This window comes from Echinops telfairi, unplaced genomic scaffold, assembly GCF_000313985.2.
Source record: "Echinops telfairi isolate 266 unplaced genomic scaffold, ASM31398v2 ScPeMD7_7424;HRSCAF=8462, whole genome shotgun sequence".
Lineage (NCBI taxonomy): Eukaryota > Metazoa > Chordata > Mammalia > Afrosoricida > Tenrecidae > Echinops > Echinops telfairi.
Genome location: NW_022111324.1, coordinates 19609332 through 19625239, shown reverse-complemented (window position 1 = coordinate 19625239; position 15908 = coordinate 19609332). Strand labels below are relative to the sequence as shown.

Here is a 15908-nt window from a genome sequence, read left to right as displayed (position 1 = left end):
AAATTCAATGAAATTCGATTCTATCGTCAGTAAAATAAACCAAAAACCAAGTTCCCTGTTATTGAGTATATGCTGACTAATAACTGTCTCTGTGGGTTTCTGAGACTAACTCTTTATGGGAGTAGAAAAGCCCGACCTTTCTATTGTGCAGTGGCTGGTGGTTTTAAACTGTTGATTCAGTGGTTAGCAACCCAACATGTAACCAACATAAGTTGACTACTTAATTTTTATTTTAAGTTTTCATTATTACTGCCTTAGCCCCCTATGATGCAGGGTTTTGAAAAGTTTTAAATCTGAACATCTGCAGGCCAACACCTGAGAACGAAAGCATCAGCAAATTACACACTGCACCACTGTGTGTTGTACATATGACTTGCTATACCATGCACCTAAAAAACCTAAGCAAACCAGATAGTCATAAGTCCAATTTGTTGTAACTCCTAATATGAATACATCATTACCCCTGGTTCTGTGAAATGTGCTTAAATATTTTTTTCAACTCTATAGGCTGTCTTTTAACTTTGTTAGGGCAGGGCTTTTTGCCATTTGTTTTCTAAAGCCCCTCATTTAATGCAGTCAAATTTTCTAAATATTTTCTCTTAAGTTTCAGTAATTACTGAAGAAAGAATTTTCCTATGTTAAATTTCAAGAAGTCATTGTACTTTCTTCTTCACGCATTCACTGCCATCTAGTCAATTCTTAGTTATAGTGATCCATAGAACAGACTAGAACTGTCAATGTCTGGCTTGCAGCACAATGAGTAATCCACTATGCTTCCAGGGTTCCTTTTCTTCTACTAGTTAGTCTAATTAAATTTAAAAAAAAAACTACATTTAAACTTCTAATCCACTTGGCATTTATTCTTGTCTAAGGTGTACTGAGATACATGCCTAATTTTATCCTTTTGTAAATGGATACTAAGCTTTCTCTCACTATTTATATCAAATGCCAACTCCCCAGGAAGCCACCCTTGAGTTTTCCAATAGACTTAGTTTCTCTCAATCCTGAATATCTTAGACCTTTTGTTTATACAAAAGTTTCCCTCTTTCTGGACCAACTGTTAGTTCTATTCATTATTTTGCACACTGCTCCCACCCCAATCTTAACTCCTCTGAAGGCAAACATTATTGAGCTCATCTTTGCATTGCTGCAGTGCTTAGCATACAGTAACTGCTTATCAAATTATTTTCTCAACGTGAATAACGACTAACCTGAATTATTAAGAAAAGTCCAATTTACTCCATAATGCAGGAAAACACCTAATACATTTGAGTAAAAAAATCCCAAAATTATTTTAAAAAAATCAAATCTGATCTTTAAATAGAAAACCTTTAGTTATCTGAGATAGTCACTTATGTAGCTCATTACAATTTCTGATAATGAGGTGTCTGTTGATTTCCTTATGACTGACAGAAACTGTGCTGATCTTATTCAAGTTCACAAAGAATATGGATATTAAGGAATATGGCTTTAAGGTAAAAAATAATGAGAAACGATGGGTCAAAACTAAGAAAGGGAGCACACTCCCCCAAGTGAGGTCTCTTAGTCTTTTGATTGGACAGTCTCCCAGAGGTTATCACTGAACCTGAAAAAGCATCAGATAATATAATGTAAAGGACATATCTCATTATCAAGGGAGATGGACTAGATGAAGTTTAATTGAAGTTTTCCACCTCTCATTTCTAAGACTCTAAGAATAACAGAATGGAGGCGGATTTTGGAGCCTAGGAGCTATTTTTAAAAGTAACATTCTTACTGCTTCTGGTGAAAGAATATCTAAAAACCGTATTGTAGAAATGGTGAGCAAAACATTTAATGCAGAACAACTTAATTATTCTTTACGAGTGTTTTATCAGGAAAAGTGTTTTAAAAATTTTAAAACAGGGAGACGTCGGACAGGGCAAGATATGACAAAATACCCATTTATAAACTATCAAGGGCTCATGCGGGAGGGGGGAGCAGGGAGGGAGGGGAAAAATGAGGACCTAATGTCGGGGGTTTAAATGGAGAGAAAATGTTTTGAGAAACGATGTACAAATGCGCTTTACACAATTGATGTGTGTATGGATTGGGATAACAGTTGTATGAGCCCCTAATAAAATGTTAAAAAAGAAAAAAAAATTTAAAACAGTTTTATTAGGATATAATTCATATATCATACAATTCAACAGTTCAATCATATCAAGAAGAGTGGTACAATCATTGTCACAATCAATTTTAGAACATTTTCTTCTTTCTTGTATTCCTTGTTACTAGCACCCTACTTGCCCCCCAACACAGAATCAGGGGAGAAAAAAGGAGAACTATATTGTGGAAATGCATAAATACTTCTAGAGATTATTTTCTAATTGTAATGCTGTAGGCATGTCATCAGGAGAGACCTATTGGGGGAAAGGACACCATGTTTGGTAAAGGCTCAGCAAAAAAGAGGAGCTGATATCAATGAGTTCAAGAAGAAAGAAAATGTTTTATGTATTGTTATAATATCTGTAAGAACTAATAAAATGATGGGGGGAGGGGGAGGAAGATCTTCAATTGGAAGGATTACACAATAGCTGTGATAATGGATTCAAACAATTGAATCCAACTGAATCCATCGGGACGGAGCAGTGTTTTGTTCTGTTGGGCACAGGATCGCTATAAGTTGAAACCCAATTCAATAATACCTAACAACACAAATGTTGCAATTTTTCCCCCTTATGAATTGTGACCCAATAGTATTTAAAAATAGCTCCTGAGTATATGGTATCTTTTTATATGTAAATCATTAAGGATCTTAAGGAACATGTGCAATACTTCATTTATTATAAAAATGGAAACTATAGCCTTTACTTTGTCTTTTTATAGCTTGAAACAGTCAGTCAACTCAAAAGCCTTCAGCAGGTGATTGCTGCTTTTTGAAGGAAAAGGTAGATCTGAAGATTTACAAATGTGGGAAGAGGGCAAGTGAGATAGAAGAGTAGAGAAAAACCCACTGTTCTGACCAAATAAAATGCATACAAGTTGGTCTGCCCCTGGAAATGCATTCACAGAAAGCTGCTAAGAGACTGGGAGGAAGGGAGAATCAAGTAAGACCGAGGGTTTTATTTTAGAGATCACTCTAGCAGCAGCAAGGGCCAAGGTGGGTGAAGGAGACCTGAGATTAGGAGATGAGTTAGAGGCCTACTGTATATACCTGACAAAATGGGCTACATAAACTTGTGGGGTCCAGGGCAAACTGAAAGTGCAAGGGTTCTTGTTCAGAGAGGCAGCGGGAGTACTTTCAAAGGTACTAAAATTTAAAATTTTCTCCTTTCTGCGGAACTCTCTCCACCTGCTGTGGTGTTTTCTACTTGCTATCCAATGCACACTTCCCTGATATTTGAGGTACTTCTGGGGCAAGTGAAATTTTCGCAGGTGCCTAGACTTCCATTCCATGACTGGTCAGCTACCAGACTTGTGTGCCCTGATCAGGGGGCTGGAGGCTGTCAGGCCACTATAACCTACCAGCTGCCTGAAGTGGAGGTGGACAGGAGAGTTGTCCCAACTGAGTTGAAGCCTTTGGCTACCTGTGCAGCTGCCACACAGAGGTGCGTACAACCCCATCAAACCTTGCACACCAATACCACAGAGTGCACAGTCTAACCCTGGGTGAAGGGGAAGGGAATATACAATAAGTTAAGGTCAGCTAAAAAATTATGAATGCAAAGAACAATGCTGGGAGGAGAAAAATTAGAGGCAGCAATTACATACCCAATCTTGCAATAAGAGTACAGTAGTCACAATAGTATAGTAGTCACAATAATAAACATTCAAGGTAAACAGGAGTGAGAAGGTAAATTGGATTATACCATGAATATATATATAAGGTAGAAGATATGCCTAAATGTATTTGTTTGTGTTACAACTTCATCCATGAATATATTAGCACATAACTCACTGTCATTGAGTGGATGCCAATTCATAGCGACCCTATAGGACAGGGTAGAACTGCTCCTCCGGGTTTCCGAGACTGTAACTCTTTATGGAGTATAACATCCTGTGTTTTTTCTACAGAGCTGTTGGTGCCTTTGAACTGCAGACCTTGTGGCTAGCAGTCCAATGTATAACTACCACACCACCAGAGTTCCTATAGTAGAGAATACAGGGGGTAAGATCAGCAAAAGCCGTTTTTGTCCGGGACGAAGGTTAGAAGGCAGGAAGGGACAGGCAAAATGGAAAACAGAGAGGAAGTGGGAAGAGTGCTGCTGTTACATTGTGAGAACTGCAGTCAATGTCACAAGACAAAATGCATATGGCTTGTTGGATGAAAAACCAATTTGCTTTGCATATTTTCCTTAAACCTCAATAAAAAGTTAAAAAAGAAAAAAATTGTAGGAGATAACAATCAATAGATAATGTAATGTGCTTCTGATGCCTTGTTCCCGCCCCCCCCACCATGTACATTTTATGTAACCCTGCATGGCCAAAATATGATCATGTCAATTTGTATTAAGTATTGAAAAAGTCTATTAAAATATTGTCTGTAATTGTGCAATAAAAGCTGCTGTGCTTCTTCCCATCACCCCCACCCCCAGGTTAAAGTTGTGGTTCTATAGAAAAACAAAATCACCATGCCTATTCTGACTCACAGGAACCCTATATAGTGAGTGTTTCAATGATTGTGAATTTTTACGGAAGCTATCTGTCTCATTTTTCTCCAACAGAGCAGCTGGTGGTTTTGAATCACTGACCTTGTGGTTAGCAGTCCAATGCCTAATTTACAGAGCCACTAGGGTTCCTTGGTTTGATAGCACTATATAAGTTAGTCCATTCTGTTCTCTTTCAAAGAGTCCTCTCACTCTGTAGGGTACACTGAAATCTACACTGGCTAGTGCTATTCTAAAGTTATTTCTAGAAATTACTATAGATCAATAAGGGTTTCCAATGTTCTTTGACTACCAAGTTTAGAGTCCTGGCAATTTTCCCAAGACTGTTCCCCTTTCCTTCAGATACAAGCTATCTAGCTTCTCTCTTAAGAGGTCATCTCTAAACTTACTCCTTCTTCCTCTGCTCTAAGACTTGTAGCCCCAAATGATAGTCTTTCGGGTATTCAGTATCAAAAGATGTAAAAATCATGCCCATTCTGATTACACACATAAAGTATAGTTAATATTTGATAGCTCCAGACTGTAATTTTTCTTTTCAGACACCTCTGCTTTTTATTTAATTTTTCCCATTGGCAATAACATATGTATTCATATGCATATCAACATAAATATATTCTGTATTATATTCCAGAAATTTTGATTTGATTTAACTGGTCTGAAGTAGGACCCAAGTATCAGTTTTTTTCTTAAAAAAAAAAAAAAGTTCCCTAGGTGGAGCCCTGGTAACTTAGTGGATTCTGTGTTAGGCTGCTGACTGCAAAGTCATTAGTTCCAACCCATGAGTTGCTCATAGGGAAAACAGATGAGGCTGTCAGCTCCTGTAAGTGCCCACAGGGGCAGTTCTACTCTGTCCTATAGGATTGACAGGAGTCAAGAAGGCAGTTAGCTTGGTTTCTGAGAGATGTTTTTTTAAATTTGTCAAAGACTACTACTACTTTTCATATCTACTGCTAGATTTGAAAAACGCTGATGGATTAAAAAAACCAACTATAGTCTTTATTAAGTGGGCATGAAGTTCTCTGTTTCACTTGGAATAGCACTTCTATGGGATTTTAATTACAGGCCTGATCTCTTTATACTTTATACATCTCAATTTACTTAGGACTTTAACCTATTCTGCATTTTATCCTTCCAGAGCTTCTAAACATTGGGCAAAGGCATCCTATCCCTTTGACCGCTGTTTTCATGTAGTATATTAAAATGAGGAACACTCAGGTATCACAGGGACAAGAACACGAGGAGCACCACCAGAGGAATCTTCAACCACGGCCTCCGTTCAACTATGCTTTCTGGTTGTCTTGGCATATACTTTGGTGCCTGAATTCTTTCAGAGCCAAGCTCAAAGCTAATACAAACGAAGCAGCTGCAACTGTATTGTGTTATATTCATATGGTGGGCCAAATCAGACCATTGTGTTATGGAAATGAGAACACTAAGCCGAGCACCTGGCCCGGAACACAAGCAGCTCTTGCTTAGCCAGTGCCAAATTGATGGTATCGTGTAAGAAGTGATGCAAAATTCATAAATATCAATAGTCATTTTATAAATAGAATATTAAAGAATGAAGCTCATTCCAATAAGCATTGTAAAACAAATACACACAATTACAAGACATGATAATTTTCTTTTTCTGAGCTAAGCTTATATACCTAAATAACTTTTCATTAGTGTATTCAGTCCTTAATCATCCCTGTAATATCAGCTAAGTGTCATTTTTAACAATATATAAATCACACAATTATATTTAAAGGAAAACACAGATCTAACACAGGCAAAAAGCTCTGAAGGATGTTAAAGATAAAATGAGAAATAATCTTTAAAAGAAGCAAAAGCTATTCAAATGACTTATGTCTAATACCTAAAGAGCTCCAAAAAAGAACCACTGAAATAACAAATAAAAGTTCCACTTAATCCTTATTCCCAATATATATAGAAAAGTATACACTATATACATAAAATACAATAGACCTGGACTCCAAAAATCAAACCTTTGTTGAGCATAAAAAGCTAATAATTTTGCACAGGTAACACTGATTTATTCCAAAATATGTAGCAGTTATTAAATGGTTTAGTATTCCATGGGGTTTGAGACATTATCAGTAATACCAAGGGAGTAAGTGTATGCACTACACTCATTCAATTCAGGCCATCTGATGATAATTCATGCAAATTTTAACCATTCCACAAATTTGTTGAGTAGTTACCATAGGCGGGATACCCAATGAAGCAAGAGGCTGGTACAAAGATGGTTAGAACACATATCCACTGTCAGAGGACCATAGATCTACAAATGAATAACTCCTACTCGAATGAAAGTATGTGTGAAGAATCATGAGGATGGAAGTAGGACAGAAAAAACTAGCCTGCAGATCACTGCCTTTTCCCCTTATGGCTAAGATTACATAAAAGCAGAAGTATACTTAATCACTCCTAAAAGTCAAGACCTTGCATTAGCCTATGGGGTCATTGGCCACATACCTCTGCTTCCCCTGATTTCTCATGTTCTTATCTTTAATCTAATTGATTTTGCTATCACCTGTATAAAGGTGGAAAACTAAGTATGTACATGAACATCCTGTTATGCTAATTGTCTATTTTTAAGTTCTTAAAGGTACACATTGTTTTGTTTGTGTATGTATGTGTGCATTAAGACAAAATAGGCCTCCTTGCTTTGCCTTGGGTTCCTTTCTGTCTTGCCCATCATCAGCCAGCAAGCTATGAGTGTAACCTCACTGGGTTCTCCTAAGGCTAACCACTACCCTACAAATAACAACAGTATATCAGCTGAACGAATAGCTAGCTGGCTGCTGGGCTGCTTATTAGCCATTTGTACCACACAGAAACTCCTGAATTAGGGTAACGGTAGCAAAGGGAAAAAGGAGTCATTTATGGGAAGAATTAAATAGTAGTTCTCTGAATGCATCCAACATGGTTTAGCTTTTGAAAAAAAAAAACAACTCTAATATTTTAATGGTCACATCTCTCATTAGCCAAATTTAGTTAAAGTTTGACAAACAACCTGTTTCTAGTTTTTCCACCCTCTTAACCAATTTTGCTCACACACTCTTTGATTCCTGCCTCACTGAATCCTTTCTACATGCTCCCAAATTATCAGTCGTCTTTTGATATGTGACTTTCAAAATGCGATTCCCTCAGCTTGGAATTCTCTTCTTCGCCTGTCAATTTTACTTCAGTCTTTGAAACTTCAGTTCAGATACTGGCTCCTTGGAAAAGCCTTGGGTTACACAGTGTGCTGTTAATAATGTGTGTCACAACACTTAAAATCTTTTTATAGATCTGGTCATTTTTGTGTCTCTGGAGGTAAACAATTCTACTGTGTTCATTTCTGTTTCCCCTAGACCAGTAACAGTGTCAACAATTGGTGAATAATAAATACTTTGCCCAAAGTAAGCATTCTGTAAGAGTGTCACTGTTAATAACTTCAGCCAGGGGATGCTAAATCTACTTCAACTGTTCCCAGTGAACCTGAAAATGGAAGAGGGATGAATAAGACCCTTTGGGAAGTCCACTCCTAACTCCCTTTTTGTGTCCACCTGATGAATGGTGAATGGGCATCTCATTTTAGAAATAACACCCAGATCCTAGAACCCCCATCCTTAACACTTCAACATGTTTGCTTTTTCATATAACATGGAAAAGATCTTCTTTTGAGAATATTTGTGTAAATACCTTAAATATCTCAAAGTTTGGTTCCTTTTTGTAATGCTTATTCATATTCAGAAAGTTATTGATGCAGAAATGCTTTGCGTTGATTTCAAAACTGGACATACTTCTTTTCAACACATCTCAAAATAATGCAAGCCATTGGTACTTTATAGAAATCAAAAACTAAAATGCACCAAAGACACCTAACTACTATAGTGACTTGCTTGACATTTTTTAAAATAATAAAAGTTGTCTATACAATATTACCAAGGAATGATAATGATCAAAACCAGATTTTTTTCTGGACATGTTTTCTGAGCATCACATCTTGTTCATATTTTAAATATTCTAAGTCAGCCATTCTCAACCTGTGAGTCACGACCCCTTTGGAAGTCAAACTACCCTTTCACAGAGGTTGCCCGATTCATAGCAGTAGCAAAATTACAGTTATGAAGCAGCTACGAAAATAGTTTTATGGTTGGGGGGTCACCACAACATGAGGAACTGTATGAAAGGGTCGCGGCATTAGGAAGGTTGAAAACCATTATTCTAAGTGGATATATTTCTCATATTACACATCCTTCCCCCTTCCTCCTACTTTTCAAATGGTACTAACATGAATATAAGCTTACTTTGCCTAATGATTCAGGGTCATTATTATTAATGCCAATTTCTATGTACTATCCTATAAACAATGGTACCCCTAGGGGCTATTGATAAATATAAGGCTGTTTGCAACAGAAAGTTTGTGAGTAAAGGAAGGAGACAGAAAACAAAAGCCACAAAGAACCATAAAAATAATCTAAATCCATTTAGGACAGAGTCAACCAGCCTATATTTATCAATAGCCCTTAAGGGTACTACTGTTTACAGAATGATATATAGTACAGTAATGGACATTGATAATAATGGGTGTTATGTAATAACTATAGAATATTTAAAGTCATAAAGAGACATGAGGTACATAAAACTTGTTATCCAGAAACATTTGATTGGTGAAGCACCTCATTCCTTGAAGGTCCTTTTCAGACAGCTGTCTGGGTGAAGGCCTGTGAATGGTTAAGTTGTAGGGAGCTCAGAGCATGGGCTTTGTGACCCCTTTTCTCATTGTTTCTATGTATGTGGTGGCTGAGGTTGTCAGAAGACTGACAACTCAGTAAGTGGTTTGTAACTTGCTGTTATGAATAAGCATCATTGGTTTACTACTTTTACTTAAAAAGAATTGGTCTTATAACTAATATTTGCCTTAAATTAGCTGTCAACTTAGTAAATATAAATGAGGATTGTGACTCTTTTTTTTTTAGTGACTCTTAATACAAATTTTAAAAGCTGAACCATGAACTTTATATTCTAATATAGGAAGTATTCCAATGTTATCATATTGCAGAAGGCTAGTCTTTTTTAATGACAAAAATATATATTTAATACAACAGCACCTACAGCTGAGATTTAAAAATTGCTGTCTTAATTTGGTCAGAACATTAACCTACCATTCACTCGTGATCTTTAAAACATAATCACAGGACCTCCTGCTGCTCATGATTAATCCAAAAATAACACACCCATACTGGACTAACTCATAAATGAACACCAGTTTATATCTCACCCAGTAACAGATCCACTGAAAAGATCATAACACAAAAGAAGTCACTTCACTACAGAAAGAATATACATCATTATGGATTCGTATGAATTAAAAGCAAGAAAACCCTTTTTATATTGATAAAAGTTGATTTCTACTTTAAAGTGATTCAGTGGTACCTAGGATAATTACCAACTTCATGGAAATAATTATTTTCAACTGCAAAAACAACTCTAATAAAGTTATAGGACTAGAAAGTATGTATAATTCTTGCCAATGAAACTAAGAAAAAAGATGATGTGAATATGAGTTAGTCAGTGATATTTTTTAAAAAGCCCAAACCAGGCCTGTAACTGTCTGCTGAATTGATCACCTACAGCCTTTTCCCCTTAGCATTCTGCTGCGTTAATACTAATCCGAAGTGCTGCCTGATCAATTTAATGAGTTACTTACTGTCTTACAGACTATTTCTTAAGTACTTAGATTTTTATCTAAAACATGGTTTACACCAGGTCTCAAGAGGAGGGCTCACTTCGAATTCTCTGATGACATGCTCTACAACTGCTCTGTCTCAGCTCTGGAATGTTACCACACACACACACACAAATCAAATTCCCCCTCCCTCTAAAAACAATGGTCCCTCCACCTTTTTTACAGGACTGATATAGCTGTTTACCAAGTGAGTGACTTGATAAAGGAACATTCTGCAAAGATTTACACTCTTTTTTTTTTCTTTTGGAATAATTTAAATTTCATCTATTCAGTTATATGTTTTGGAAATGCCTCACAAACAAAAAGAATACTTTGTAAAACTTTATAACTTTTAACTGGAAGCAGCAAATATTACCACAGTTAATCTACCCATATGGGTGGCTGTGCTCTCAGTATTACAAATTCTTGAGGAGTCGCTAGTTTTGATTTCTTAATAGCTGCCTTTGACTTTAAGAAAAAAGGGGGAAAGTTAGATATTCGAATCAAAAGGAGAGGCATGTACTTACTGGTACTTTGAAGGGTGAGGTATTTGCAGTGTCCATGGAGTTGGGTTTCTCTGATGTACTGGTCCCTGAGATACTCCGTCTGCGGGGGGACCTTTCTGGTGGCACCTCTGAAAGGGACAAGGAAATAAGAAGCATCATTAGGAACTTGGAATTTCGAATCTTTCACTGAGTTGTAAAGGGACAGTTTTGTTTTTCCCTCACAAAAGTGAGTTTGCTTATAGTATATATCATATTCTTATCTCCATATAATTTGTCACTTTTTCTTTGTGGTATCTGAACTAGCAAGACCCTGGGGAGATTAGATCACAAGAGGAGCCTGTTTTCCTGTGACAGCTTATATCTTTTTGTACCTGTGCAAATTAAAAAAAAAAGAATTTCTTCTGAGCTATGCTTACTATTTAAAAGTTAATTTAATATTTGAACCTCACTGGGTATGAACTACTACTCTATTTGCCAGCAATGTAGGAGTTAACAGAATCAAACAAGATTTCTGATATTCCTGTGAACAGAACACAGCAGAGTGTCCTCCATGATCTGATGGGTGTTTACAAAAAGGTCAAAGTTCGGTTTTGTGCAGTTAAGATGATTCACCAGACTGCAGCCAACGGCCCACGAGAAGACAGAGTGGCTGCCAGGATAAAATCACATATATGCCTATGCCGATATAAAAATAGATCAGCTTCTCCTTGGTTCTGGCAAGATGACCTTACTTAGATCTCACTCTGGAATCCTCAATCTGTTCAAATTGACCTACCAAGCTTTGGATTTTGCAGATGATGTGGTCTTATTCAATATAACTACTATATATATTAAGGTTACAGCTGAGTATATTTTGCATAGAGTGATACACACACATACATAAACACACATGCGCGCGCGCTCACAGATGACAGATAGATACATATTATACCTTTATCACAACTGCTTCCCATCTCCACTTCAACTCACAGAGATATAGGAATCCAGCTTCTCAGACAACATGAGATAATCTCAACATGGACAAGGATTAAAAAAAACCCAATAAAAAAACACATCCTATAAAAAGTATTCTCTGTTCTCTTCCAGATCTTTAAGAAAAAGGAGTAAACTGTGACTCCGGAGACTGACATTTTGATTCCCGCTGTTCTCCCTTTAAAAGATAGATTCAGTTTAAACTTCCATTTCTGGCCTCCTAGCCCCTGGGATCCGTGCTACTTCCACTTAAGAGAAAGCGTTTTTTCTCTCCTCCCTCCCTCTCTCGGCTTCCTCTTCCCCCTCCCTCGCTACAGCTTGCAGAGAGAGCAAGCGAGAAAGAAACACAGAGGACTGCAGCTATTCAATCAATCGTTCCAACTGCACATCCTCATTAGTTACTTTCAGGCTATTAACAGATGCCCAACCACTGCTCCCCCAGCTACGGAAAATTTCCCTGTATTACATTAATCTGTAGCAAGGAAAAAAAATTGCTGAAATTTATATTCAGCTAGTGCCAAAAGGACACCATTTTATACAAACACAGTACTGCGCCCAAATCAATCCCTCCTATGAAAATCCAATTGGAAGTACTTATCCTATTACTACCTATGCGTGCTGGACAATGATTTCTACGCCTAAAACATATTTTCTCTGTGACATCTTGATCAGTAACACACAAGCCAAATTGCAACATTCCAAAAGATTGAGAGACTGACAACATAGCATCTTATATGCCTGCAGTGTAAGGGAGTTTCATGTTGTTATTGTATTTTTAAATTATGGCAAATAATGGTCTCTCAATTCCTCTCTAAGCATCAGTGGTAAAATGAGCCTTAATGTACAAAGCCATTTTCAGAATTAGGCACATATGACTTCTAACACACATCTCTGAAAAAAATGGCTATATAATTAGCTCAAATTCCTGGGAATGGCACAAAGCAGTAAATTTAAGCAAATCAGCTTGTCAAAGCATATTGAACAACAAGACCCCAGACTTCTGGAAAATGACTTTACAGAATGATTATCCATATTAGAGACTTATATGAAGAGTAGGGCCAAGGCAGTTGGGGAAAGGGGTTTGTAAAGGAAGAAAAAAAATCTGATAATTTCCCATAAAAGTAATCGCATGCAAAGTTAGAAGATAGAGGAGATTGACAGTTACAATGTAGTATATTTAAATCTCTGAATAACTGACAGAGAAACAAAACTTGGAGGAAAATAAAGTTCATTTCCATTAGCAAGGATAAAATAATCTTGTGAACAGCTTCTTTAATTTGCAATTTTCTAATAGGGAAAAATAACTGAAGCTCATTTCCTCACTCTCTTCCCAATGCATAATTTTCATTCTCAGGCATATTAACTCATGAAAAAAGTTTATCTTTCAATGCTTTTACTATCTGAAATTATATCAGCAAAACGAACAACCATATTTTAAACTCCAAGAAATAAGGTATTTGTTGTATTTTTCTTCTCTTTTAGATTCCCTTTCTGTATTATGATGTAATTTAAAGCCTGTTATTAGATCTAGAAAGAGGCAATTAAATTAGCCCTGAAATGTGAACAAGTGCCACACAAAGGGGGGAAAGGAAGGACACCAAGGAGACTAGATCACCTGATGACAGAGAAAGAAGGCCATGCTCTGTCCTCCTCTGCCTCTACCACAATGTAACTTAATAGCTGATGCATGATGGGACTCTGAAATGCCTAGGTTCTCCAGCTCTCAGATTCACACATTTCAAAGTAGAGAGGGGCCTTCAAAAAGTTAGTGGAAACTTGGAATTAACTGATAATGGAATTTCCCCAAAACATTTCTGAAGCCTTAGTATCTATATCTTATGATCCAGTGAATGAGGGAAGGGAGAAGCATCGGCAAGTGTATCCTTAACAACTTGCCAGATGAGTCACAGCCAGGCCTGCATATTAGAGGGGTCTAGCTACCTTCAACTTTACATCTCCAAGAAGAGAGCAAGCTGCAACTGTGCTCTTAAAGCAACATTTCTGCTGATCGGGAAACTCTATTCTAGTTCCAACAGGCCAAAATGACACAGCTGTCTCCTGTACTCTAATCTCTTGTATTATTTCACCTGCTGGGAAATGGATGGTCCTTCCATAGTCACAATATTTAATTATAGGCATTTTAAAACTATGCTTCATTTTCCAAGACTGCGGCAAAAGACACAGTATTGCTTCATAGATAGGGGTCTATGACAATGGCTTCATTCACTTTCTCATCCTCTGAAAATACTATTTTTCATCTTTCGATTGGAAAGCAAATAAGTTCTAAAAAGTCCCTTAAAGTTTGAAATTTACCTCATTCCTTTTACCATTGAGTACAAACTGACACAGGTGGCTTAACATGATGAGCAACGCTCTCTCACACTGACCCACAGTGGGTGATTCATTCAACAAGAAGAATGTTGGGACCTTTCCCCAGCAGCTCTACCAACTAGCTGTGTGATTCTGTTTCTGCCTTTTTTACCTTTCCTGCCCTGGTCCTCTCCACATTTAATTACATGGGTTAGTCAGACCAACCAGAAAGCTACTACTGATAATGAAAAATTAATGAGTTTATATGCTTTGATACAAAATACATTTTCATGAAGGAAGGGGCAAGACAACATTACTACACTTTTTCTTTTACATCACTTTTAAGTTGGAAATCTCTGTCCGTGTGCTTTCTTTGAAAAGCAAGAAAAGAGAGAACTAAATCATTACAGGGGTGAAAACACAAATGGAGGAGGATGTGCGAGTTCAACAAATAAAAGTTAGCCTCTGCATTCCACTAATAATGGCCTTTAGTTCATTTATCAGGAAGTAAATGTCAAAAAAAATCTCAAATCTCTTATGAGGAAAGGGGATCATCATGATTCTGAGGGAGCCCAAAGGAGCTTTCTTTTTCTTTCTTATTTGAAGTCTGACAATGCAGTGAGATGGAGGCACAAAGCAGAGCTGAGTGATGCAGCGACCAGACTAAACCAAACCAAATTAAACCTACCAAGCCAAGCCAAGTCCACTGCACAGAGTGTATTTAGACTTTACCAGTTTCCTAGACTGTAAATCTTAATGGCAGCAGACAGCCTCATCGTTCTAAGTGGTTGGTGTACACAGGAGCACTACCAGGGCTCCTGAGATGCAGTTAACAGTAGCCCCTAAGTGAAAGTGGGGATTGAAGGATTCATAGTTTTAATGTTCGTCCTGGGAATACTATCTAAAAGGAACCATGGTGGAACATTAAGTGTTCTTCAGCTGCTAACCAGAAGGTCTGTGTTTTCAAAACCATCTAAGTTAATAAGAGCTGAAATATTTAATTTGGCATAAACTTCAAAAAGATGGCACTGATACTTCCTACACCAAAGAAAGAATCTGACTAGAATTCTAAAACAGACTAGTCATGTACAGCAAAATTTTTAGGGGAGTAGAGAGGCTAGTTAGTCTTGGTTCATACTTCAAAGAAAACTATTTCTATTTGGAACTACTTACACTGATGTGTGGTACTACAGTCCTTGAATTTTCTAAGTACCATATATACTCAAGTATAAGCTGACTCAAATATTAATTGAGGCACCTAATTTTACCACAAAAAACTTGCATAAAAAGTGTGCTGTAAAGCTCAGCTTACACTCGAGTACATAGGGTATTGTAGCAATATGCAAGAATGTTGTAGTTGCTTGCTGTCATTGAGTCGGCCCTACACTCATGAGGACCCCATGCACAAGACAGTGTTTCATGAGTGGATATTTTGGGAAGTAAATTGTCAGTCCTCTCTTCCTAGTCTGTCTCAGTCTGGACACTCAGCACATATCTGTTCAGCATAATAGTGACAAACAAGCCTCTACCCACAGACCACTGCTGGTTGTACATTGACAAGGAATTGAACCCAGGTATTCAACATGGCATATGGAAGGCAAACATTCTACCACTGAATCACCAGTGTCCTCTCTGCATGCATGAATAAACCCAACCCAATCCCCTGCTATGGAACTGATTCCGACTCATAGCAAGTCTATATAAGGTTTCTGTGGCTATTAATTGTTATGGAAGCAGAGAGATTCATCTTTCTCCCATGGAGAGAATGGTAGG

The 15908-nt window shown here is 37.3% G+C and overlaps 1 protein-coding gene across 4 annotated transcripts in view; it reads right to left on the bottom strand.

The window, feature by feature from the left end:
- RASAL2 (RAS protein activator like 2) overlaps positions 1 to 12031 on the bottom strand; it is a 111473-nt gene extending 99442 nt beyond the window's left edge. For all 4 annotated transcript variants that reach the window (XM_045297917.1, XM_045297918.1, XM_045297919.1 and 1 more), the window contains exons 1-2: positions 11785 to 12031; positions 10875 to 10981 (exon numbers count right to left, since the gene is read on the bottom strand). In XM_045297917.1, the coding sequence (XP_045153852.1) occupies positions 10875 to 10981; positions 11785 to 11806 (129 nt within the window). In that variant the 5' untranslated portion in view covers positions 11807 to 12031. The remainder of the gene's footprint in view (positions 1 to 10874; positions 10982 to 11784) is intronic.
- Positions 12032 to 15908: the final 3877 nt, after the last annotated feature.